This window comes from Labrus bergylta, chromosome 19 (assembly GCF_963930695.1).
Source record: "Labrus bergylta chromosome 19, fLabBer1.1, whole genome shotgun sequence".
NCBI lineage: Eukaryota > Metazoa > Chordata > Actinopteri > Labriformes > Labridae > Labrus > Labrus bergylta.
In genome coordinates, this window is record NC_089213.1 from 2,163,168 (window position 1) to 2,190,399 (window position 27,232).

At 42.1% G+C, this 27,232-nt stretch overlaps 1 protein-coding gene across 1 annotated transcript in view; it reads left to right on the forward strand.

Annotated features, from left to right (window-relative positions):
• The first annotated feature begins 1,769 nt into the window (after positions 1–1,769).
• med30 (mediator complex subunit 30) overlaps positions 1,770–27,232 on the forward strand; it is a 42,922-nt gene continuing 17,459 nt past the window's right edge. The window contains exons 1-4 of the mRNA XM_065948156.1: positions 1,770–1,872; positions 2,405–2,721; positions 6,226–6,384; positions 15,182–15,289. Coding sequence (XP_065804228.1) covers positions 2,536–2,721; positions 6,226–6,384; positions 15,182–15,289 — 453 coding nt within the window. The 5' untranslated portion in view covers positions 1,770–1,872; positions 2,405–2,535. The remainder of the gene's footprint in view (positions 1,873–2,404; positions 2,722–6,225; positions 6,385–15,181; positions 15,290–27,232) is intronic.

The following is a 27,232-nucleotide window of genomic DNA, read 5'->3' on the forward strand; positions in this document are numbered from 1 at the left end:
AGTTTGCTGTCAGCGGGATGCCTCCCTCAGAGGAGACCATTGAACTCCGTCCTCTCTTCATCTGAACTCACAGCCCTGAAGGGACCGGATCAGTTTGTATTTAATTAAAGCATAAGTAATGCTGTATAATCCTTTTTTTTATTTTTTTTATTCCTGACTCCCCCTCAGCTAATAACTATTACATGGTTTGTGTTGCCTCACAAAGGCACATTGCATCTCACCCTTCATGTTCAAGGTTCAAGCATCTGCAGCATGAATAAGATGGTGCATCCACCTGCAGTCTGTTTCAAGGAAATCCCTGCAGCTGGTTGTGTATTTCATGCAAAACGCAGCCGTTAAAAGGAGACTGAGAATGAGAAACTGCCCTGCCTTTATTTTTTTCTGGCTGCTCTGCCTATAGAGTCATAACATTGAAAAAGCCACCAGCATGCTTTAATGCAACATGTTGTTTTTCACTTTCATCACTTTGATCTGTATGATAGATGATATTGCGTGCAGCTTAGGGCCTGTTGAAAACCGCCTACTCAATCGCACTCCTCATGATGACCTCACATGTTAACTCACTAAATGAGCATGCAGGCCAAGATTTTCTTCCCTCTGTGAATGAGTTTTGCTTTTTGTTTAAATGATTTTAATGCCAAATTTTGCAACAAGGCACAGAAAGTGTATTTATCTCAATACCTGCCTCCACCACCATACTCACCATCACTACTTTCTCCTTATTTATAACACACAAGAAGAAGAAGACAGGCTGGTTGATTACGGAGGAACTCATTTCCACACGGCATGCCTCAGTTGGTCTGGCGGTGTGGCAGATGGGGGATTGTAAAAATAACGCTCATTCATTCTGGCAAGCTAACCAGGACTGCGTCTGCAATCGAGAAGTTGTGGGCAGTCAAGTGAACTTGCTGCTGTGTTTTTCATATCAGTGTTTCCTGTTGCAGATATAGAGAACGAGAATGTGTGAAGAAATGACTTCAGGTTATTATTACACAAAATGTGTTCCAGATAAAAAGGAAATTGAAATCCAGCCTGTAACCCCAAATTTGAATGGATAATGTAAATTAAGTAATAGGCATCCTAATCTACTTTTTCAGCCCCACTCAAGCCTGAAGGCAAAGTCTCTTTTTTCAATAATGCTCTCATTTTCAGTCTCTGTAATTCAGCACATGCTGAGGAAGCAGCTCCGTCGAGCCCCGTCTATTTCTTAGACCTCTTCTATTTCAAATTAATTTAAATTCTGATGGCTCTCAAAATAATCCAAGCACAGCTGTACTTTATAAGTAATGGATGGATGGCTGCATTGAAGCTTTGATTAAACACAGAGTAGACAACATAACCCATTTAGGGAAAGAATATGAAATATGCTTACTAAAAAAAAGTTATAATGACCCCATGAGAAGCAATGATGTGGTGTAAATAAGCCTCAGGGCTGATGAAGTCAGACGTATATGACTTGGCTGTTATAAACCAGCAGATAGCGCTGTTGCCCCAAGTAGCCCTTGGAAATCTGCAGTGCACCTTCTTCTACCGTAATGCTGTCATTCATTTTGAAACATTTTGTCCAACAGTGTGAATTTAAATTATAAATCTAGATTGAATTTAATCCAAACAGATACACATTTTTTTTTTTGTTGAGATTGTAATATCTTCTTCCTTTTAAAAAAAAAAAATCATATTAATAACTTCAACATATCTTTTTGTGGTACGTCTACTCTATCATTTACCGTGCTTTCAATTCTAAATCTCGCGATAGGTGCAGCAGGGTGCGCTTTCAATTCTAAATCTCGCGATAGGTGCAGCAGGGGAGCTTCTAGGAGCAGAGCAGGAAACTTGACATGTCAACAAAACAGACAAATTATCACCGCACAGGTAACATTATAGGTCGTTTCGAGAGTTTTAAATATATATGAACACTCACTGATGTTTTAAGCTTCACTTTGCGCCGAGTTAACGAAACGACACCGGGAGAAAGGTGAATTGTGGCGCCGTTATGGCTGTCCACTTAGCTTTAGTGACAATCCACCTTCACATGTTCGCTAATTCAACCCGTTATCAGACTGAATCCTCTGGGTTGCTGTCTTTAAATTTAAAGGTTTGCATCCAACAGACTTGTAATGATTTAAAGGGCCTGTTTAACTGTGAAGAAACCCGGAGTACAAATAACACAAGAGGCTGTAGCGTTAGCTTCAAACACTTCATCTGTGTTTAATCTTTGGAGCTTCATCTACTTGTTACAGCTGTGAAGCTTTTAGACAACTCTTCTGCATTTCCTTGCTGCAAAATGGTGTTGAAGTTTAGTAAACGTAGTGCTGTGACTGACTTGTGAAAGTTCATTTTTAAGTTGATATGACTGCTAACTTTTTTTCCCCCCTCTCCTCATCCTGTGATTCTCTTCATGAAGGCATGTGAGGGTGTGCTGCTGTGGGAAAAGCCTGACAGGTGACTTTACCTGGACCTGGACCTTGCACCTATAGCCTTTTCCATCCATCCATCCATCCATCCATCCTCTAGCATTCTCGCCCCGCCGTCGTCATGACAACCCCTCCACTTGTCCCACCCTACGGCGGTCAGCCTGCACCCCTGCAGCAGCAGCAGCAGCAGCAGGCCCAGGCAGCCCGTGATGTCAACACGGCCTCGCTGTGCCGCATCGGCCAGGAGACGGTCCAGGACATTGTTCTCAGGACGATGGAGATCTTCCAGCTCCTCAGGAACATGCAGGTACGTCTCGTTCTCTTTGTCTCTTTGCTCACATGCCATGTCAAATATGGTTTCACTCAATGTCCACATTTTCTGTTTGCGTCTCCTCCTGTCTTTTTTATTTTCTCCCCTGCATAGTTCACTGATCAACACCAATGAAAAAACAGCATACAAGATCATAGGAGAATAAACTGAAATAGTAATAATAGTTCTGTCGGGGCGTGACAGAGCACCAGGAAGCTGCAGGAAGGCGTTTCTTCATAAAATGTGTTTTTTTTTTTGATACTTTCTTTTTATTGATATTTTCAGAATAAAACAAGACAAAAGAAAAGAAGGGAATAAAAAAGGAAAGAAAAGAAAAAAGGTAACATGGGCCATACATTAGTCAAAATACATTCATAAAATGTGTTTTGATGAAAATTTCAATAACAGACGGGCAGCTAGAGTGTGCCAACCCTTTGATTTTAGTTTAAAATCTTTCTATTTTTAAACAGGACATTAAAAAAAAAGCCATTTAGCAACATAAGAATTCTAATAGTAATGTGCAACTAGTGCATGGAAGAAGAGGAAGTGTAGTTTGGTCTCAGTCAGTAGACTCCCTGCAGAGTTTTGTTCACCTGAAGCGGGGTGAAAATCTCAGCTACCAGTGTATGAAGCATGCTAGAGCGTTTAGGCAGAAGATCCAAATGGACTTTGGTGTAAAGATATCAAAGAAGGTTTCATTTTCTGGATCATTCATGTATTTCTCAAAGCTTAGACCACTAAGATAAAAAAAAAAAAAACCTCAAACCTGCTAACGCTTGATTTTCAAACACTTTTGGGCGATCAGATCACAACTGGACAGTGCTATTAAAAGAACATTTGCACGCACTACATTAAAACAAAATGTGTATCTCAGTTAAATTATGGAATTCTCTCGATACTCATTTAAAATGCTGCTCAAGTATCATTCAATTTAAAAGAATGTATAAAGAAAAGGTTCTGGGAAATGATGAATGTATTGAGTTAATCTAACTGATTGTATTTGATGTTTCTATATTTTTGATCTATTTTTTGTTTTGTGAAAGAAAGAGAAAACAACAGGTTAGCCATCTTATTCTGTTAAACAGTCTCTTGTGTTATTAGGAAAGGGGGGGCAGGTATTATAAGTTTTCTTCTCATGAACAGCTATTCAGCATTATGAGAAAATCTTTTTTTGTTGTGTATTATGGTGTTGAAACCAAACACTGAAATGAGCAAATAAATCAAATATGAAACGAAAAAGTGTAAACAACCAACAAGATCTTATGGTCTGATTACTCAACATTTGTTTTCCTGTGTTGGATTTGACGACATGCCCTTTTGTAGTGTTAATCATGAGGATGTTTTGGTTGTCGCGGTGACAGTGCTCCAATGTTTGTGAAAGAATCCAAACAGTTTGAATAGCCTGTGCATGCTTTCTAAGTTATTGGAACGATTTTGTTTTCTCAGCCAGCCTGTGAAAACATATCTGACCCCTTCTCTCTCTGTGCACAGAGCTCTTCTAAATATTAACAGAAGCGATGTTTAAACTAACATCTAACTAACACTAACACCTGTGTGAGCTTCATGATAAACACACAGGTGTGAACAGGGAGGTGTCTCAGCCGACCACACAAACACTACATGTGGAGGGAAAAAGACGTCCGAGTGGTGTTAGTCCTACATTTTCTTTTGGCAAGCTAAACAATGCAATCCCGTCTCTGCAAAGCAACTTTTATGTGTGGCCAGATTGTTAAAGCAAAGTTTGACAGTAAACATGGGTTTGCTTGCCAAGCAGTGGAAAAAAAAAAAAAAAAAGCATATTCCCCAACAGTGACGTTTTGACTGTCAGAGTGTTTATGAAAAGAAATCCAACAGAAGCAATGCTAAGGTTTTACTTTTTAGAGATTTCTGTGTGTTGAAGAGGGAAATTCTTTCTTTTTTTGTCGATAGGAATACGGAAAGAGTTTTTTTTAAATGTTGCAAACTTTTTGATCAACATTTTTAGTTTCTACATAATACTTTGTGGGCCTGCAGTCGTTATGGATATGGTGAGAAATTGTGTTTATTTGATGGATCGCCCCTTCAGATGAACCATCTCGTTTTTGAGGGGGTCCAACACAAAAACAACAACACAACAGTACAGTGTGACACAGACAGTCAAGCACAAAATACACACATAAACATAAAGGCTCTCAAACACCCATCCGCCCACGTATCCTTCCCGCAAAGCCACAGCACCCACACAAAATCATCAGAGGTAGATGCACATAGTGACATATGCAATCAAGAAAACAAAAAGATATAAATGAAACATAACATGATACATGAATACATTTGGATGGATCCTCCTCAATCTATAAACTCAGGATCTGAGGAGTGTTTGTTATCAGTCTATACTGAAGTTGTGGTGGCTCAGTTGGTAGAGTCGGTCGTCTCTCAAGCAGAAGGTCGAGGGTTCAATCCCCAGCTCCTGCAGCAGGGCAGGACACTTAAGTCTGAATTGCTCCTGCTGCTTTGTGTGGGGTGTATGAATGTGTATGAATTGGATTAGTTACGAGTCAGAAACTTGTAGTCCTGCAAGAAATGGCAAAATGACTTTTGTTTGAGTTGTTTTTTTGTTTTTTGTTGAGTATGCATATACTTAGGTATTGCATCGTTTTTTTTATCGTTTATCTTCTCGTATTGTTTGGTTTGGGATCGTTTCATAATGTTTCCGAATGATGAGTAACCCTTCGTTTCCCACTCCTTGTTCGGCTCTGATTGTATCCTGGAGGCAGGGTCAGGGTGAGTTTATCATGGATGTCTGCCTGCTCCTCTGAGACGCTCTGAGACCGCCAAACAAACACACCTCAGCCACAGAATGCACAAACAGCGTTGTTGTGACTTGTTTTTCTCTTCTTCTTTTTCACAGCCTTCCTTTATACTCATAATAAAATCTTCATTTATCTTACCCCCCCCCCCCCCCTCTCTGTCTCCCACCTGTTTCTCTTCTCTCCTTCACTTCGCCTGCCCTGAAGGCACGCTCGATTCATCTTATGTACGATGTTTATAATCAGACAGTGCTGCCCCCAGAGGCTTGTCGATCCTCTCAATAAAAACCAAGTCTTGTTGCTCTTTAACACCCCTTGTAGTTAAAAGCCAGTGATGCTGAATCGGTATGGAAATGAGTGGGGGAAAAAAAAACCCACTAAGTGCAGCAGCTGAGGCTGTTAACCTTTCATTTTTAAAGTGTGATTTTTATTATTTTGTCAAGATGTTTTACTACAATGATGCACAAACACAAACATGCCAACACATTAAGGTTTAATTAAAGTCAAGTTGCTCTCACAGTGAAGTAGAAAGGAAACTATGCTGTATTACTGTAAATACATTTAGCATCTTCCTGAAACAACAGAGGGTTGGTATCGGCTTGCGGCGCTCAGTGGGGGGGATCAATGCCTGTAGCTTCTTATTAGCATTAGGAAAACTGTAAAAGACTTGTTCTTCTGTTTGACACAATGTCTCCTCTTTGTTGCGTCTCAGCTGCCTAACGGAGTCACTTACCACCCAAACACCCACCAGGACAGGCTGGGGAAACTCCAGGAGCACCTACGCATGCTTTCTGTGTTGTTCCGAAAGCTGCGCCTCGTCTACGACAAGTGCAATGAAAACTGTGCCGGGCTGGACTCCATACCTCCAGAGGTGAGACGCTCTTACACTGTGACAGCAGCAACACAAAATATCCTCATCCTCCCAGACCAGTAGGGGGCGCCCCTGAGGACTGAAAAACCATAAACCAAAGCAGTGGCCTGAAAATGTGCAAATTTTGCAACGACAGTAGGCAAACTCCCTTGGGGGGCCCCTATCTGACAGCACTCACTCTCTTGCCGTGAAAGGCATTGCATGCATTATTTTTTTATTTTATTTATTTTATATGTTTATTTATTTTAAACATTTTTCCAAGACACACAATTACAATTAAATAAATTCTAAAGGAAAAGAAAAATATATATATAAAAAATTTAAAATTAAAATAAGGGGGGGAAGTAAAATATAATAATACAAAATAAAAATAAAAAAAACAAAAACAAAAACTTTAATTACAAAATGTTGCAACATTATTACTGTCCATGTTAAATAAAAAATTGCATGCATTATTATTATTATTATTATTATTATTTTTAACAATATGTTTATTAAGTTTTAAACATTTTTAAAAGACACACAATTACAATTGAATAAATACTAAAGGAGAAGAAAAAAAATGTAAATAAAAATTATAAAATAAGGGGGAAGTAAAATATAATAATACAAATCGTCGGGGACACTGGCAGACATGATGGTGATGAACGCTGGTTGGAGGGGCTCCCAATTGATTGTCGCGGAGGGCCCCACCAGACTCTAGAATCTCCACTGTGTGTTAGGTAGACATTTCTATGTGAGAACAGGTGTGTGGTTATGACTGACATGTTATTAGTTTGCTCATAAAGTTTATACAACCTTTGTAGCCGTATTAGCGGTAGCATTGGATCATGTCTTGTGTTCTCGTCTCTGAGTGGTGCTGCTGTAACACTCCCTGGATGTGACGTACAGACAGACGTACACATCAGGGTAGAGGAGGTGCTGATCTGGGAAATAAAGCAAGATGTGTCTGAAAGTAGGGCAGTAATGTAGCTGGTGATTTAACATGAAGTGTGACAGCTTTTCATTCAGGTGTTTTGTTTTGTTTGTGCACTCTAACCTCACACCTTCATAAGTTATTATACGATTAGTCGAATTAAACTGTCTGGATAAAGATTGAAGCGGCAGCACAAACCAGCATCCAGCATGCAAATTCAAAACAATCAGCCTTCCATTTTTATTTATTTATTTATTTTATTTACAATTTAACTCTTTTTTTATATTCAAGTAACATGACATTAATTCCTTCCTTCCTTCCTCCCTCACTCCCTTTCTTCCTTCCTCCCTTCTTTTCTTACAACCTTCCTTCTCCTTCCTTTTTTTCCTTCCTCCCTTCTTCTCTTACATCCTTCCTTCCTTCCTCCCTTTCTTCCTCCCTCCCTTCTTTTCTTACATCCTTCCTTCCTTCTCCTTCCTTTTTTCCTTCTTTCCTTCCTTCCTTCCTTCCTCCCTTTCTTCCTTCCTCCCTTCTTTTCTGACATCCTTCCTTCTCCTTCCTTTTTTTCCTTCTTTCCTCCCTTTCTTCCTTCCTCCCTTCTCTTACATCCTTCCTTCCTTCTTCCTTTTTTCCCTTCCTTCCTTCCTCCCTTTCTTCCTTCCTCCCTTCTTTTCTTACATCCTTCCTTCCTTCTCATTCCTTTTTTTCCTTCCTTCCTTCCTCCCTTTCTTCCTTCCTCCCTTCTTCTCTTACATCCTTCCTTCCTTCCTCCCTTTCTTCCTCCCTCCCTTCTTTTCTTACGTCCTTCCTTTCTTCTCCTTCCTTTCCTTCCTTCCTTTCTACCTCCCTCACTCCCTTTCTTCCTTCTTCCCTTCTTTTCTTACATCCTTCCTTCCTTCAATTATTTACAAAAGAACACAGGAAGCTTTTACTTTGGAGGGGTAGAGAAAGAAAATAAGAAAATAAAATTCAGAGCAGCCTTCCATTTTGATCCCAAAACCTTTGGCAGGTAACACAAAGCTACTGTCATGTCGACCCTGAATGACACAGTGTGTAAAGGCTTTAACTGAAGAATATGAAGAGTTCACAATTAATATATTTATTCCATGCAAGTTTCCCCGTTTTCCACGCTTCATCACTTAACTTTCTTTTCACCGATGTCACACATTACACGGCTGTCTTCTTCTTCTTTTATCTTCTTATCAACTTCTTCTTTGGCCCCTAAAACATACTGTATGTTCACTGTACACTCATTTATGTCATAAGCGCCACCGTGAGGCGTCATGGAGTAATGACAGCTGAAGTCAAACTTCAGGGAATTCTGTTTAGAGTGCTTTTGTTGATTTAAAGTATCACTATTTGACTCCAGCGATTTGATAATTATATTACACGACTCGGGACAATGATAAATAAGCACATCAATATTTCTGTATGTAAGCTTTAGATGATTGCCTGAAAATAAATGATAATTTGAGGGACTAATAATTGTGTTTAAATGTAATCTCAACAGGGTCGGTCCCTCAATCGTGCATTTGATTTTACAGCATTGTCTTGCTCAGCGCTCAGCAGAACAAATAGATGACCTGGCAGCAGATCTCTGGCAGGTTTGTGTGCAGGCATGTTGTTGTTCCCTACCTCCCTCTCCCCTCCCACACAAAGAGCAGCTGGTTTTCTTTCCTCATCTAGCATCTACTATCTTTTGCACAGACTGTATCTCAGGAATCACAACAACCTGGATTTTTTTTTTTTTTTTTTTTTTTTTTAAGCATACAGGCGTAAATGTTCATACAAATATCAGGCTGATGGGTAATGTAGTATACAAGATGCACACACAAACCCCTCCCCCTCCCTCACAAAGAAGACTGTACACATGATCCCCTCCCGGCTTATGCCCGGTTGAGATAACAAACTAACAAGCACAGACAGAATCAATAAATAAACCTGACAGTGAACAAGACACAGGCGCAGGGGAAACAACAACAGGCGGGCAAACATTTTTATAAGAAGTTAATTGTGTTAAAAAGATTAAATTTATATTTGACTCACTTACAGTAGAGGGACACGTTGCCTCACATGCACCTTCCTCTGGTGTTACATCAACTCGGCTGATTGTTCTTCCGGTTGATGCAACAGATGTTAAATATGCTTGTCATGATTTTTTGTGTGTGTTCTTACAGTCGTTGTTTATTACAACACATCCAGCGTTTCAAACAAACCGTCTGCTACAATATGAAGCTGTTAGTGTCAAGGAAGTAGGCCATTGTAGCCACGCCCCTTTAACCAGCCGTCTTCCAGTGCCATGCACACACACACACACACACACACACACACACACACACACACACACACACACACTTCTTTACCCCTGGTGGACTCTTATCTCACCTGCTCCCTCGAGGTCCGTCCTTTTTGCGCTCACAGCAGATTCATTGGTCGCTTCAGGTGAGTCTCTCGAGTCTCTTTACTGGTTACAGTCACCATCCACCTTCACACACACACACACACACACACACACACACACACACACACACACACACACACACGCACACATGATAATAAATGTGTGCCTTCTCCTTCCTTTTTTTCCTTCCTTCCTTCTTTCCTTCCTCCCTTCTTTTCTTACATCCTTCCTTCCTTCTCCTTCCTTTTTTCCTTCCTTCTTTCCTTCCTCCCTCCCTTCTTTTATTAAGTCCTTCCTTCCTTCTCCTTCCTTTTTTTCTTCCTTCCTTCCTCCCTCCCTCACTCCCTTTCTTCCTTCCTTCCTTCTTTTCTTACATCCTTCCTTCCTTTTTTCCTTCCTTTCTTCCTTCCTCTCTTCTTTTTTTACATCCTTCCTTCTTTTCCTTCCTTCCTTCCTTCCTTCCTTCCTTTCTAAGCATACACAACACAGACTTGCATGCAGTGCTTTGTAACTTGTCACACACACACACACACACACACATGATAATAAATGTGTGCCTTCTTCCTTTTTTTCCTTCCTTCCTTCTTTCCTTCCTCCCTTCTTTTCTTACATCCTTCCTTCCTTCTCCTTCCTTTTTTTCCTTCCTTCCTCCCTCACTCCCTTTCTTCCTTCCTTCCTTCTTTTCTTACATCCTTCCTTCCTTTTTTCCATCCTTTCTTCCTTCCTCCCTTCTTTTCTTACATCCTTCCTTCTTTTCCTTCCTTCCTTCCTTCCTTCCTTCCTAAGCATACACAACACAGACTTGCATGCAGTGCTTTGTAACTTGTCACACACACACACACTTTGCCCTGTTAGCGCCATGCCGCGCTACAGCCAGGCTATCCACCGCTGTTTGATTGGATTTATGACTGCGGCAGTCCCTTCCCAATTTCTACAGATTGGCTCGGAGCTAATCTCTCTCTCCAGACTCCTGCTGAGGATAAAGGAGGATGTGGGAGGAGACCGCTCTTAAATTGGAACAAATTTGCGATGGCTGCCACTGTGTACAATTTTTGGCATTGAATAATAAAGCCACTCGGAAGCATTTCAAAATGATCTATCCACTGGTTTAAAAATCACCACCGTCTGTGGTTCCGCCCCTAATTCACCGTCTATGAGGGGCTTCACTTCGCTCTAATGGTGTAAACCCTCTTTGAATCATTACACCATCTAGCTTATTTTTCTCCCTCTTATTTAAATGTTTATTCGTTCCCCCTCCAGGCTGTAAACCAGTGCCGGCCGAGCAGCCAATAGCTCAGCTCGCCATGTTTGTACTGGTGGGGCTGAGAGAGGTTGTTGATTTTTGGCCCCAGCGAGCACGCCATTTATCATCTCTGAGAATTCAGGTGCTCGCCTGACAGCCGCTGACTATTGGCCTGCCTCGAAACAGGAAGTGGAATCAATGACTCGGGCAGCATGACCTCATCGCAGCCTAATTAGCAACAGAGGCGTTTAATGAACAGCTGGAGCAAACGCACACGTCAGCACTCGCCTCGTTTTCTGTCCAACGGTCGTTAGGTTCACATTTTTACACCAAAGTCGCTTTTTCACTTCTTTCTGTTTTTCTGTCTTTCTTTCCTATTTTACCTCCTCTGACCTTAAAAATTCTTTCATTGTTTTTTCTCTCTCACTGTCTTCCTTCCTTCCTTCCTTCCTCCCTCACTCCCTTTCTTCCTTCCTCCCTTCTTTTCTTAAATCCTTCCTTCCTTCTTCCTTTTTTTCCTTCCTTCCTTCCTCCCTTTCTTCCTTCCTCCCTTCTTTTCTGACCTCCTTCCTTCCTTCCATCCTCCCTTCCTTCCTTCCTCCCTCACTCCCTTTCTTCCTTCCTCCCTTCTTTTCGTATGTCCTTCCTTCTCCTTCCTTTTTTCCTTCCTTCCTTCCTTCCATCCTCTCTCACTCCCTTCTTTTTTTCCTTCCTTCTTTCCTTCCATCCTCCCTCACTCCCTTCCTCCCTTCTTTTTTCTTCCTTCCTTCCTTCCTTCATTCCATCCTTCCTCACTCCCTTCTTCCCTTTTTTTCCTTCCTTCCTTCTATCCTCCCTCACTCCCTTCCTTTTTTCCTTCCTTCCTCCCTCACTTCTTTTCTTCCTTCCTCCCTTCTTTTCTTACATCCTTCCTTCCTTTCTTATGTCATTCCTTCCTTCCCTCCTTCCTTACTTTAAGTGTACTTGCTCACATTAGCTTTGTGTTAATCTGTTTCTGTCCTGTTTTTGCTCTATTCCACTTTTCTTCCATCGTGTAATTCACTCCTTCTTGTCATTTCTTGCACCGAGCAGCCAAAATGTTTCATTTCCCTCTTCCTCTTACACATTCACCTCGCTGTTTTCTTATTAGTTTGTGATTTCTTTCACTCCGTCTCCTCTGCCTTTCTCTTCCTTTTGTCTCAGCAAGGCAACCTGGAGAACTTCATTAGCCCATTTTTCTTTGTCAGACAGGAAACCACATCCATCTTTCTGTGTGAGAGGCCAGGGTTATGACGCACCAACTCACACACAACACACACACACACACACACACACACACACACACAATACACTGCCCATCCATCTTTCCCACACTACTCAGCACATTTCATTTTCCACCCTGAAGCTGCCAGAAGCAGCCCCACTACCTTTTAACATTCGATATGTCATTGGCTCGGTCGGAAATTATCTCATGAAAAAACTTTTTCCCAACTTCTCGAGCCTCAGACGAGCATATACTCTGTCTGATTTATAATATTGTGCACATGTCCGTACTGTCTTTCCCCGTCCAACTGTCAGAGTTTATAGTTTGGCATGGAAACTGTCAGCAGCTGAGACAGTTATCCAGATTTTTTACATCTTTCTGTCCCTTTCTTCGCCTCTCTTTTGTGTCTCTGACATTTTTTTCGTCCCCCTTTTTTTCTTCATTTCATTTTCTTCCCGTCCTCCCCCATCACGCCGCACACTTTAACCTGACATCATTCACTCTGACTCTCTTACATTTTTGTCTCGCTGTCCTCTCCTCTCTCTTCATCAGTCTGTCTACATTTCCCTCCCTCCCGTCTGCTTTTGATTTTCTTTTTTTCTTCTTTCTCGTTAAACTCGAGGTCTGCCTGCTCCAGCCCTACCCAAATATCAGTCACTCATTTCTTCCAGACTGCTGATTTCGCCAATCACTTGTCTAGCGTCCACATGCTGTCCGCTGCAGCTGCATAGCCTCGGGTCAACAGAGTAGTCAAACTCAATAATCCCCCAAAAACTTTTTGCATGATTTAGATTCCCCCTTGCCAAGTTGATATTGGAGCAAGGTGTGTTTTGTGGCTGTGCAGCAGTTTTCATTGGCGCCTTGCTGTTTGGAGAGTCTCTTACCTTTTTAATCTGTGTTTTTCATCTTGTCTGGTATGACGGCTTTTGTTTTGGAAAGGAAACCTTGGAGCTTTTGTTTTTTTTGTTAGTTTTAACTTGGACTCTTTGCTTCCAGTGTAATAAAGTACTGTAGATTATCTTTTAGGCACATTAAAAGTTTTATCCTGTGTCAGAAAATGGAGCAAAAAAAAAAATTGTTGTGTTGACTTTTTTTTGTGAGTGTGAAACTATAGAATTGACTATATGTCATCATAACTAATACTCTGCAATTCTTGGAAAACCTGCACAATGGCTCAGATATTTGACTGCATTACACTCTAGTTATCGGCAGAATTCAGTTCTATTCAGCAGCTCTGCACAGATCATCCATCACACTTTCTCCTTATGTCCGTTTGTGCCTCGCACGAGGAACACTTTGTTCTCACATTATTTTGATGTGTGTGACTGCTGCAGTGAGTCTCCTCCTCGCCCTCCTCTCTGACGTGACCACTAGGGGGCAGTGCGATGCAAAAGGAGTCAGCCTCTCACCCTGTCGGCTCTCAGGAACGCCGCCTCGCCTGAAGGCTCCCTGCACGTCAGCCTTACTGTCGTGTCAAGCAGACAAGGTCAAGCACACAGAGCGTTGAAAAATGAATTAATCTCCCACTTGCTTTCTGTCTCTCTCTCTCTCTCTCTCTCTCTCTCTCTTTATGTTGGAGTGAGACTCAGCCAGCATTGGAGAGCTCACAAAGAAGCCTCATTTTCACCACTTCATGGCAGCAAGACTATGAGGCAGCACGGGGAGATCTTGAGCAGAGGATGGCCCTCATAGGTCGAGAGATTACGCAGAGAATATTACTTCTGACCTATAACTACACTCGAGGGGAAATACAGGGAAAAAAATGCATAGGTAGCACTGACCTTTTTAATGTGCTGCTCCAAAACAGGAAAGTAAATCACATATTTTTTTGATTAACAAAATCATTTGGCCAAAATAACCGATTGCACGGTTGAATTCATTCAATAAAACAAAAAAACAAGACACCTTTTCAATCACAAGAATCTGCACAGAAAACGTCCTCTAACTTCAGAATGTTGTTCTTTCAATGTGGGTTTTATTCAGTTTATTGAATAGAATATTTGGACAATGGAGAGAGTAAGAAAAAAGAGGATCAAGAGAATGCATCAGGGTGCGAGTTATTCAAGAAAACTTCACTTAAAACATTTTTTAAGCTACTGTTTGGAAGTTGTGACAAACTCGGCGACCCCAAAGCTACACAAAGCGTCAAATCTTAATTCTTATTGAAGTATTTAGGAATGCTGTCTTTAACAGGTATATGTAACAGTCATTTTGATTGTTTGCCAGGGCCTGACTTATAGGGGATTTTTTTTGGGCTGATACCGATATCGAAATTGGGGAGGAAAAAAATCTGATACTGATATTTGGGCCGATACATTTCTTAAATCTGTGAAGATATAGATATAAACATTCATTGTGTTAATCCCTCAAATGCAGTTATCAAGCACTTGTGGAAAAGATATATGTTACAATTTATTTAGCAGACACTTTCATCCTAAGACGTTCATCAGAGAGAAGAGAGAAGAGATATATAACAAAGACAAGATGGTCGCTCAACTGGAAAGTAACTGCGCGTACTTTACCTGCATCACCGTTTGACACCCTGGAGAGGACTGCTCGTGTAATACAATGACACTCAAATCAAATGCTATTTGACTGGTGAATAAATCTAGTAATACTGGCGCATTTCTGTGATGAAGTTAGCCAATACTGATAGTCACTTGCTATGCTAATATCGGCCGATGTTATCGGCTGGCTGATAAATCGGTCAGGCTCTAATATTATATTAAAATCACTATAAACACATATATCAATCTTCTAGTTGATGGTCTTATGAAAAGGCATCTATTTTCCTTTCAGTCAAGCTTAAGACTCCTCATTGCACCTTTTTAAATAAAAAAATAAATAAAAAAATGATGTTTTACCTTCCAGTGCAGATCCTGTTTTTGCTGTAAGGGGTGCACAATCCTAAACACTGGAATATGTCATCCATTGTGGAAATGATCCTCTTACAGTAAATGATGTAATCTATTTTCTGTTTGCTGTCCCCTCCAGCTGCTGATACCCTTTGTGGAGGACGACAGCTCCAAACACGAGGACCGCTCAGCCGGCCAGAGCCGCCCGGCCACTGAAGAGAGGAGAGAAATCCTGGAGGTCAACAAGGTAGTGTGTTCTTTATTTGCATTGCACAACACTGTAAGGACTTCAGATTTGATTTCCATCCAGCGGTGTTAAAACAAGTAAGTGAGATGTTTGAGGAAAAGTAATCATGAAAGTTTATCACACCTTAAATGATGTTATTCAAGATTTTAAAGCTTCAGTTGACCTCTGAGATCCTCAAGCCTTGCAGACATCTTAAATCAAAACTTCCTGAGCTGGAGGAAAAACAATATCATATTAAAGATAAGAATTAATAATTAGGTATGAAATTCATTACAGATTAGTTATTTAATCTCCATCATTAACCTGGCGACTTTCCATTACTGGGATAACAACCATTCAGGTTGTAAAAAAGAGGGTTTATAGAAAACAAAAATTAGGAGGCTACGCATGATAAACTTTATTGTTCTATGATCGAGTTTGTGTGTTTTAAAAGGTAATGTGTGGCTGGGCGGGAGATGCTATCAACAACAACTGCATTTCCTGTTGCCGAACTCTGTTTAGGATTCTAGTGATGCACTTAGATGTATGCACTTAGATTTCTGCAGGCCTTAGAGGAAATCACTTGTCAACAGTCTTTATTCACAATCCAAGGACATCTGCCCATCCCTCCAACGGCGGGCCACTGATGCTCCAGAGAGGCAGAGCATGAGGGCTCCATCAGATCTGGATATTGTTTGTCTCGCTCACTAAATCGTTGCTACATTGGAGACCAGGCTGAGTACCTTAGTGCTGATTGACAATAGCTAATCTCCTCACACCGGCTCCCAGTTACTGCTCGCATCAAATTTAAAACTCTGCTGCTCGCTGACAAAACAGACACAGAAACGTCTCCTCCTCACTTTAACTCTCTGATCCAGGTCTACACACTCTCCCCCCCCCCCCCCCCACTACGCTCTACCAATGAAAGGCGTCTGATCCAACCTTCACAGGTTGGGTCCTAGGTCTCTGACTAGACTCTACTCCTCTGTCGCCCCCCGGTGGTGGAATGAACTTCCAAACTCCATTAGATCTGCAGAGTCCCTCTGCACCTTTAAGAAAAAGCTAAAGACCCAGCTCTTTCATGAATACCTACTAACTTAATGATGATGGTCTCCATATTATTGATGATGATGATGGTAATGACGATGGTTTTTGTTTGATAACCACGACTTATAAGATGGTTTCTATACTGATTAGAGCTCTCAAGAACTGCCCTCAATGTTGTGCTTTGCCTCTGGTCACTTCCTTTCAGCACCTGTGTGTCCAATCAGACTCAAAGCTGATCGTTTGCTCTTACTGACATTGTTCCCTTTTTTCTAGATCCTTGTTTGTGTTGTTCTTACTCTCTGATGTACGTCGCTTTGGATAAAAGAGTCTGCTAAGTGAATTGTAGAATTGTAGCTTGGGGTCTTTTCCTCCATCTTTGTCAGTCATAATTGAAATTTGAAAACCAATTATAGTTTGTCCACATGTCAGACTCGCCTTGCGTTGTCTTAGCTTAGCTTTTATCTTCTTTACATATAGCTAGTAAATTCCGTCGTTGTTCGCGTAAGCTACATTTTGACCACCTACTGTCATCGCCCCACAGCGATGTTAAAACCACCTGCGGGCCTCAGGAGATTTGTGTTGGGTCCTGTGGGATCCCGATCCCAATGCAGCGTGAAATATTTGGAAAAATGCCAAAAATAAAATGGAAATCAACTTATCATGGGCTACAAACATCTGACCGGAGCAAAGCAGTACGAGATGATGTTTTTAATGTGAAGGAGAAAGAGATTATCGTTTGACATATCTCGTGTGTGAGGTTTCTACTTGTTAAATTGTATCAAGGGGGTCCGACATCAAACAGACCTAAGAAGTGTTTCAGGTTCTATCCACTGTCAGATATGTTTTCTGTTCTGTTAGAGAGGCTGCTTTCTGACACTTTTAGAGCGCGGAGCAGAGCAGTGTTTTTTTTTCTTCAGACTGGCACGCCATGTTGTCAGTCAAACTGTGAACGTTTGTTGTTGAAAGATTAAATCCTGAGTCATGGCTCAGAGAGAAAGGGTGACTTTAAGCTCAGAGATGCATAAAAGATAAAAGATGCTCTCTCCAACAGAAACCAAACACAAGTCCTACAACAGGAATAAAAAGAAGTCTGATTGTGGATCAGGCACTTAGTCTGAGGAAGAGCATGTTGGCTCGGAGCGCCACTTGTTAATAAATCCTTCAAACGGGAGCTTCTTAGTGTGCAGATCTTGTTTTGATTTATTTAGTTTGTATTGTTTGGATCCAGCACACACACAGGGATGTGCGTGTAGTGTTTGAGTCTAATTCTTTGAGTCTCATTTTTAAAGGCTTTATATGTGATTTTTTGATCCAGTAGATGTCGCCCTTGAGCACCAGCATGAAACCAAAACAACTTGCGGTGCATTGTTGTGTTAGCATGCTAATGCTAGCGATCTTTATTATGCTCGTCTCTTCACACTGCATGTAAATTGACCTGAAATGAGCGTGATCTAGAAACACAGTTAAGCAGTGAGTACAGTATGTTATTCTTCTTTTCTCTAGTCCCTCAATTAAACAACTTTTATACACGAGGGGAGGAGTCAGCCGGCCGTCCCGGCGATGTAAACAAACTAAAGATAGGACTCTGAAAACTCTGAAAACATCACAGACAGTGGGACTCGGGTGTTACACCCATTGTAGACAGTCATGACTCACAGAGTTATTTTCAGAGGATATACTTGATTTATACATTTAAGTGTGAAAAATCACATAGAAAGACTTTAAGTCCTGGTTGTTTGAGCACCTCCTGTGGTTACCTTAATAGTGTGTGCAGTCAAAAGATGCAAAAAAAAATATGCCGTCTTCTAGTGGTGTTGAAATTAATTTCAACTTAACAAATATTTTTTTTACTCTTAGCCCCAAAGTGTAATTTCTGTGTGAAGTCGGGTTGAGCCGCTGTGTGATGCCCGCAAGCCATCAGGTAGGGTCGATGATGTTTATATCAAAGATGACCTGTGCGATCGCCTCACAGGTCATGAAGCTGCTGCATACAGATCTATATTCTGCTTTTCCACTCATTCCTTGAAGCGTTGGATACGTCTTCCTGTTACACAAAGCAGTTAAAATAAAAAGACAAACAACTGTCAAAGTGCTGAACTTCGTCGGCCATCCTGGATTTCCTCAGCGTCTTTTTTAATTTTTTTTACGCCATGTCTTACCTCGTGCAGCATTTCTGTACTGGTGCATGAGAAGGACAACACACACACTCTCCCTTAACACTGACACACACCTGACCTTTGATGATCATAGATTATTTTTTGAGTCCAGGCTTAGATTCTCTCGCTCTCTCTCTCTCTCTCTCTCTCTCCTGGAATCAGACATAAAGATGACATTAAAGCTGTGTGCAAATATCAGCTTTGGGGTCGATGAAGCCAAGCTCTCACACACAAAACCTCCCAGCAGTTCCCATTTCTCTGCCTGAGTTCAGTAGTTGTGGACAGTGGAGAATGGCAAAAGGTTCCGGTATAACATGTCATGCATTATTTAGGAGGCCTTTTTAGTTTGCCTCGTCTTTGTTTTGTTTGTATATACAGCATGAGTGTGTTTATATCGAGTGAGAAAGAGCTTTTTGTTCTGTCTTCAGAGAGACAAAGATTGTGTTTGCATTTGCTCTCACACATGCTTTCAATGTGAGCGCGTGCTGGCTGACCCCCCCCCCCCCCCCCCCCTCCCTCTTTTCTTTGTTTGTGCATTGTGCCGGCTCCGTAGTACAGATTGTGCACGCCAAGCCTCGTCTGAGTGTGCCGCGACGATAATGGCCCAAGGTCAGGAGTGTCAGCGGCAGAGATGAGAATTGGTTATTTTTAAGAGCTCGGCACAGCTCCCCTGGCTGCTTTTAAATGTTAACACAACTTTGAAACATTGCGGTGAACCCGGCGCTCAACTGCACTTCAGCGCCTTCCAAAACAAACAGCATCTCCTTTTTTTTCACTCAGAATCTGCACATGCCACCTAAAGGTACAGAGGAGAGGAGGCCTGCTTCTTCTTTGTGAGTCTTACTGACAGTACAATACTCAACCTAAAAGAGGGAGTAACTTCATCCTATTAGAGACCCGTGTATGAGAGTGATAAATAACCTTGTTTACGATACGACCTTCCCACTATGCAACGAATTTGCATGCAAATAGAGTCCCGTCAAATGATCCGAGTATACAGTGATTGAGAAGACATGCTAATACGCCTGAGGGAAGCTTTCTTCTCTCTTTCCCCTCACAGAGCAACTTGTAGCTCCTTATTATGCAATATATAAAAAAAGCTAATTATACTGTTCAGAGTGTGAAGTAAACAACCATACTTATTTTATTTGTGAAGTGGAATGAACTATACACGTGCACAAAAAAATGCACGACATGATGATGTGCAGCCATATCTGTATTGATGCTTTTTTATATGAAGTCTTAAGGGCAAACATTTACGCAAAAATTGTAATTATTTGTCACTGTTTCCTGAAAGGTGCCCTCTAGAGTTTCCTCTGTAAACAAACAAAAAAAACTATGTTTACATTGAGTAAACAGCAGAATGTATTGTGGATTGTCCCCTGAGGCTCATTCAAAGTGTTCCTCTCATTTCCTTTTTCTCCTAACACGTTTTCAAGGCTCGTTGTTCCGACATTGTTGAGACCTGTTTACATGCTGATAGATGTTGTGAGGCTGCATCCCTTCTCTACCCTTCTGTTGTTTTTTGGAACATCACTGCATTACCTCAAGATGTGAATTAATGTGAAACTGACTGCTTATCTTTTTATCTGTGTGCACTTTTGAATCATCAAACAATGACCAACACAAACAGATTGCATCATCGGGCTGCTCGTGGTCAGACTTAGTTTACTCTTAAAATGTACGACTTCAGATTCAGAAAAACTTAAAAATCAGCTTTAAAAAAATGTTTTACTAGATGTGAACAAGACTTCATCAGACTCTTTGCACCCCCCTTTGGTCTGAGTATGAACTCTTTGACTTCAGGGTGCAGGTACAGAACGCTCAGGATGAGGACTAACAGAGGCAGCATGCAGCTGATCATACAGCACGATTAGATTCAGAATCTAGTTTCCATTCTGGATTCATGATTCAAAGTCTATTTTTTGAATTAGTACATACTTCTGGATCTCCTCCAATCATCTGTGAGACTGGCTGAGTTTTTCTTGCTGCTCCATTTGGCATTCTACTGAGTTAAAGAGCTAGCATTAGCACTTAGCATGGAGTGACAAATTAGCCCCCAAAAGAATCTTTATTGAAAGTTGTGAATCTATTGAAAATCTCACAAGATAAGAATCTGGATTTTTACATATATCGATTTTTTTCCCACCTCTACTGTCTGTGTAGCTCCCCAGTCCTCCAGGTCATTGTAAATTCAAAGCTTGGTCCAAAGGCAACTGGACTGGTTGAAGATATTGAAGACATTTCACCTCTCCTCCAAAAAGCTTCTTGACTTCTGATATACTGATAGTTTTCAGACTTCATATAAACCATGCATCCATAGTTTATACATTTTTAAGCAATTCTGTATATTAAAGGCTTTATATGTGATTTTTTGATCCAGCAGATGTCGCCCTTGAGCACCAGCATGAAACCAAAACAATTTGCGCTGCATTGTTGTGTTAGCATGCTAATGCTAGTGATCTTTATTATGCTGGTATCTTCACACTGCATGTAAATTTACCTGAAATGAGCGTGATCTAGAAACACAGTTAAGCAGTGAGTACAGTATGTTATTCTTCTTTTCTCTAGTCCCTCAATTAAACAACTTTTATACACGAGGGGAGGAGTCAGCCGGCCGTCCAGGCGATGTAAACAAAGTGAAGATAGGACTCTGAAAACATCACAGACAGTGGGACTCGGGTGTTACACCCATTGTAGACAGTCATGACTCACAGAGTTATTTTCAGAGGAGATACTTGATTTATATTATATTTAAGTGTGAAAAATCACAAATAAAGCCTTTAATGGGATATTGACATTTGTAGTTCCTATAAAGAAAACATTGTCATGACTATTTTTGTCTTTCATATCACCCGGCCCGGCCCAGGCGCTACAAACTGAACACATTAGAGCCACAGCTTTTCAATCTGGCCCGCAGATATCCAGGATGTGCCTCATGTGTTTGCAGCATATTTATCTGTGATTTCTGCTCTGGCTGCACAGCTGCACATTAAGGCGGCAGTAAGGACAGCAAGCTTTAGGGAGTTAGTCAGTTAGATGCAGCAGGACAGGGGGAAGCAGATGTTTGTGGCCAGGCTACATCTGCTGCAGTCACTTCAGCCAGACAGACAGGCCGCGTAGTTCTGGACGAGAGAGAGAGAGAGAGAGAGAGAGAGAGAGAGAGAGAGGAGGGTGAGGTGGCAGGAAGATAGAAAAAAGCTTGATGGAGTTGTAGATGAATGATTTGCGATGGAGGGGAAAAGGGAAGGAAGAGAAATAGAAGGAAATCATCTGTTGAGTAAAACGGAGAAGAGAAATGGAGTGTGCAGCCGGGAAACATGTTTTTAAGATGGATGGATGACCAGACAGATAGCTGTGCTGTCAGGGAGAGTAGATGTGTGAAGTGAAGGGTGAAGGACAAAAAGGACATTTGGAGAAACAAACTGATTGCAAAACGAAAGTAAAGAAAAAACATTTGGTTTGTGTGTGTTTTTTTTTTTTTTTAAATGTATGAAACTGTTTTGAGAGAGAAGCCGTCGGGGGTGTTGATGTACGCGAGAAGCTACGCATGAAAGATTGATGAAGGAATAGATTGATAGATGTGTAGACAGCTGAGGATTGTCAGAGTTAAGCCGTCCACATTCAGATAGGGGTCTTCAAAAGGAATAAGAGAAGACTGATGAAATTCAGCCGCAGCAGAGAAAATAGGATGTCTTCTGTATCAGGATGCTGAAAGAGAGAGAGAGAGAGCGCGAGCGAGCGAGAAGATTGACGCACAAGTGAAAAGATAAGTCCGAGCATGCTTCAAACTCCCCAGCTGATATGTCACACTAGTTTAGCTTTTCTAGCCTCACATTTTCCCCTCGGAAAAAGAAGAAAGTGGATATTTTTGAAAAGATGACTGCCATCAGAATTTAAATTCCCCCTCTGCTGTAAATAATGAAGAGCGATAAAATGGAAAAGGGCCGATTGGCAGACTGATAGCAAAGCAGGGTAACAGGATTCAGAATTGTTGGATTGTACACTCAGTTCTCATTTGAAATAACCTTGGAGCAAGCACCCCCCCCCCCCCCCATTATAATTCAACAGAAGAGAGTGATCTGAAGAGAGAGCCGTTCAAGTGTGTGTTCTGGAATCACAAGAGGAAATAATGCAAAGTAGGAGTGTCGGCGGCTCAGGCCTAAATGTACACGCTGGCCAATCCAAGCCCTTATTCCTCTCTGCAGCTCCGTCCCAAGCCTGGCGTCGGCTGTAGACTGTAGAGAAATGTTGACATGCCATCTGTGACGTCAACGAGGGACATTGTAAAGCCTGCTTTTCAGCGTGCCCAATGTTAGCCTGGCAATCCAATCTTTATTTGGCGAGCAGGTCCAGCCTCGGTAAAGTTAAAACACCAAGGCTTCTGTGTGTTATATCTGTAAAGACATGTGAATTAAAGCAAACATGCATCCCTAACTGTCCCCTTACTAAACAATATAACCTTTAAAAATGCCACCAAGACACTCACTAGAATCTACATATATGTATATATATATATTATTTGATTTAAATGATCAATATATGCTTACATACTTATTTATGTAAATACTGTAATTGACATCTTAATTGACCCATCTCTCACATAACTGTGTGTGTGTGTGTGTGTGTGTGTGTGTGTGTGTAAGCGTGTAAGCATACCTGGACAATAAATCTGATTCTGATTCTGAATTTGCTCAATATGCTGTTGAGTCTCTGATTTTCCCGTTTATCAATTAATCTGCAGACTGTATTTGTCAGGAAAATATTAAGTATACCCACCGTATTTCTGGAGCCTCAGTATAGAAACCATCTTATAAGTCGTCGTTATCAAACAGAAACCATCGTCATTACCATCATCATCATCAATAATATGGAGACCATCATCATTAAGTTAGTAGGTATTCATGAAAGAGCTGGGTCTTTAGCTTTTTCTTAAAGGTGCAGAGGGACTCTGCAGATCACATGGAGTTTGGAAGTTCATTCCACCACCGGGGGGCGACAGAGGAGAAGAGTCTAGTCAGAGACTTAGGACCCTGAGCTAAAAGAGCTAAAAGAAACGGCTTAATTACATGACTAAGAGCCATGACAGCATTCGTCACAGTTTACTATCAGACACGATTTAGCAGTCTTTAAATGAAGTGACTATTTTTGACCCTGAACCTTATGGCAGCTGTCACTTCAATCCGGCTTCATCCCGTTCCCCTTAACCCTACACTCAAATCCTCCAGAGCTGACAGGCGTTGAACAGGTAGTAAAGGTCAGTGGTAGTAGTTGTGGTGGTGGGGGTGATGGAGAAGGGGGGATGGCAATAGACAAGAGGGGGCAGATAAATGACTCCTCCATGGTGATGTCTGGCTGCTTTATGGGGTGTCCCGTCTGTGAGCGATAGCCTTGCTCTCGTTATCTGTCGATTGGGGTAATTGCTGTTTGTCGGGAGGCGAGCTGACGGATGGTGATGCAATCTGCTCTACGTTGGAGTGGGGAGGAGGCGGGTGGGGTCTGGGGGGGACGTCGCTCTCGTCACCCCGCACAAACGTCTTAACTGGGAAAACAAGCTGCATGTGAAGAGGGAATTCAAATGAAAGTGTGTTTGAAATGTTCCTGAATGTCAATGTGGTTGAGTTTATAGTTCTGTCCTGCACGCGGTGTGTCCTCATGCTCACGCTCATGCATGTGGCGTGAATGTTCCAGTTTATGCAAACACGACTGTGGGGTTATGAAGACGTGAAGTTAATTTGTGCCCACGTGAAAGTCGGCGCTGTTTGCATAAATGTTTAAGAAGCATTTGCCGTAATTCATCGGCGCCTAATGGGCTGCGATTGCTCAATCTCTGCGCCGCAGACCTCTGGTGTCAGAGGATGTGATTGTGCATATCAATTCAGGGTCCCCAGTCACCCACACTGTTTCTGCTCCAATGAAAGAGGACTGGAAGTCTGCTGCACCCAAGTGACCGCAAATTACCATCCTAATGAACACTCTGCATTACTGCTCACACGCCAATTAATGATGGAAAACAAAGAATATGACAAATACATTTTGCTAGCTGAATTTTGCGGCTGAGCGCTAATTTTGGACCGAGCTTTGTTTGTTTTTGAGCGTTTTCCATTTTCCCCCAGCTGTCCGTAGCGATCGCTGCCCAAATCTGTGGGAATCAGCCAGCTTTGCCTGACTGACTGTTTGTCTGGCTGACTGACTTTAAGGTGCATTTTTGCAGAATGTAGGAAAAGATGATTCATGGTGGCTCTGCGGACTACTTGACAATCATTCCACCCGTGGCATGGGACACGCCGTCTTGTCATTGGCACATCACTCATCGTTTGTTCCCCCCCCGCTCCATCTCTCCATCCTTCCTATCTCTCCCAAAGGAGCGTCAGAGGGACGACCCCTCCACCCTGTAAAAGTTGGATCGGCGCAACATAAGCAGACCTTCGCCCGTTTTATCCGCCACACCTTCCACCCCCCCTCTGCCCCACCCCGTCCTCCCCTCTGCTGCACGCCTGCCACCGCCACTCGCCTCGCGTTTGATTTAATACCAGCCTAAGTGTGAATAAATTCCTGTCACAGCCCATTAAGGAGGCCTTGGAGAGATCTGGCCTGTTATTAATTCTCCACAGCTCCTCTCTCTTTCTCTCCCCTCTTTTAGTTACTATCTCTCCCACGCTGCTGCTGCCGCTCGCAGCCTTGCCCCCCTCTCCCCCCTCACCCCCCTCCTCCACCTCTCCCTGCTCGCTGCCTTGCTTTTTTTTTTTTAATACCCCGTTAATTACCACGTCTGTCCTCTCTCTCATTCAAATGAGAAAGGGAGAAATTAAAGGCGTTAGGGGGGTATGTTTGTAATTTTCAAAACGGAGAAGCCACATTCAACTGTCTGGCTTTTTCCCTCCTCCTCTCCAGACCTGTGCTTGACTTGCTGCCTGGCTCTGCGTGTATAATGAATTCCAGCAGCACCAGCAGTTAGTTTTATCTGAAGAGCAGGCGGGGAGTCTGAGGAGGCCGGGGCGATAAAAAAACAAACGCTACCTCCTCGCTGCAATAAGAGCTGGAGAGAGGGATGCAGCTCTGTTTGTATCCATCTCTGCTCTTCTGATTCCCTCGTCTGTCTCTCTCTCTCTCCACTACCACAGACCCCCTGCTGTGCTCCTTTCCCTCTAACATCCCACTTACAACTTTCTCCCTCTTTTTCATCCCTCCATCTCTCCCTTCCCCTCCCTCGATCCTCTATGTTCTGGCTCTAGAATTAGCAGGCAGTGCACAGCAGGTGGCCGTACCTCTGTCTTATTAGCAGCCTCATATGTGGCCCATTAGAGGCTCTCTGTATGCCGAGGGTTTTTTAATTGTTTCGCAGGGGTCAGAGGGGGCAGTGTAGCCGCAGAGCTCTCGTGGAGAAGGAATCAGAGCTTGTTTTTTTGTTTTTTTTTGGGTGGGGGATAATAATGTGTTTTGCTGGTATTTTGTTGTATTCAATGTCAAGACCAACCCCAATTATTCCTGCTTTGTGTTTCACTGTTCAAGGGCTGTGTTGGCAATTAGAGGTGCAGATCTTTTTTTTTTTTAAACAATTGTCTAACTGTGCTGCTGTGTTTGCTATTGTTTACATGAAAGGAAGACGTGATGTAAATCTTTTATTCGGGTGTTATTGTGTCCATAATTTTCCAGTTGCAATGCCAAGCTTTTTATTCTTCAGACGTGAATACACATCGAAGAGGTGTCATTTCATGTAGAAGACAAAAGGTTCTGCTTAAAGAGCCCATATTTTGCCCTTTTTGGGGTTTGTATATTTAATCTATGTTCCTACTTTTGTACGTTCACAATAGATAAAGTCTGAAAAAAGTGTCTGTTTTCATGAACTGCTCCTCCTTGCTCCCTCTACGCTCTGAGTCCGTCAGCTGCACTCTGTTGAGCCCACACTGTTAGACCCCACGTGGACCAAGTCTGCTCTGATTGGTCTGCTGATCCGCTCTGTCGTTATTGGTCAGTTGCTCAGCACGCTTCTTGGAAATATCAACATGAGCTGCTGTGCTTGCCACAACGAGCCAATGGGCTTAGATCAGTGACATCACACTGACAATGACGTCGCACTGACACATTTTTATGGAGGGGGGCTAGAACCGAGCGTTACATGCAGCTAATGCTACAGCTAACAGGAGGATGTAGGAGAAGCCACGTTTCCGCTGACTTTGAATTTTTGCACATAGATGTGACTAAACATTCACAGGACACTTGGAAAACACACTAAAGAGCATATAAAACCAGGAAAAGCATAATATGGAACCTTTAAGATACATGAATTGAATTTGGTTAAAAAAAAAAGAAAAAAGAAAGACTGGAGCTCTCCTGGGTCATCCATCAGGAGCAAAAACAAAATGCCACTTCACACAGGTGATGAAAAAGTCACTGTCTGCCCATTTCTGTAGGATTCCCTCCACTTAGAGGAAGACAGTATATTGAAAGGATTCCAATTTGGGGGCGCTGGTGGCGCAGTGGTTAGTGCGCGCCCTATGTATGGAGGCTGTCGTCTCAAGCGGGTGGCCCGGGTTCACATCCCACCTGTGGCTTCTTTCCTGCATGTCGTTCCCCACTCTCTCTCCCTGATTTCAAACTCTATCCACTGTCCTCTCTGTCCATTAAAGGCATGAAAAAATTCCAATTTGTTTTACTCACACATAAAAATACTTTTACTGATAAAGATCACACTTTGAGTGAAGGTGAATAATGTAACCCTGACTCAAGCTCCTTCATCGTAGAGATGTGAGGACTTGCT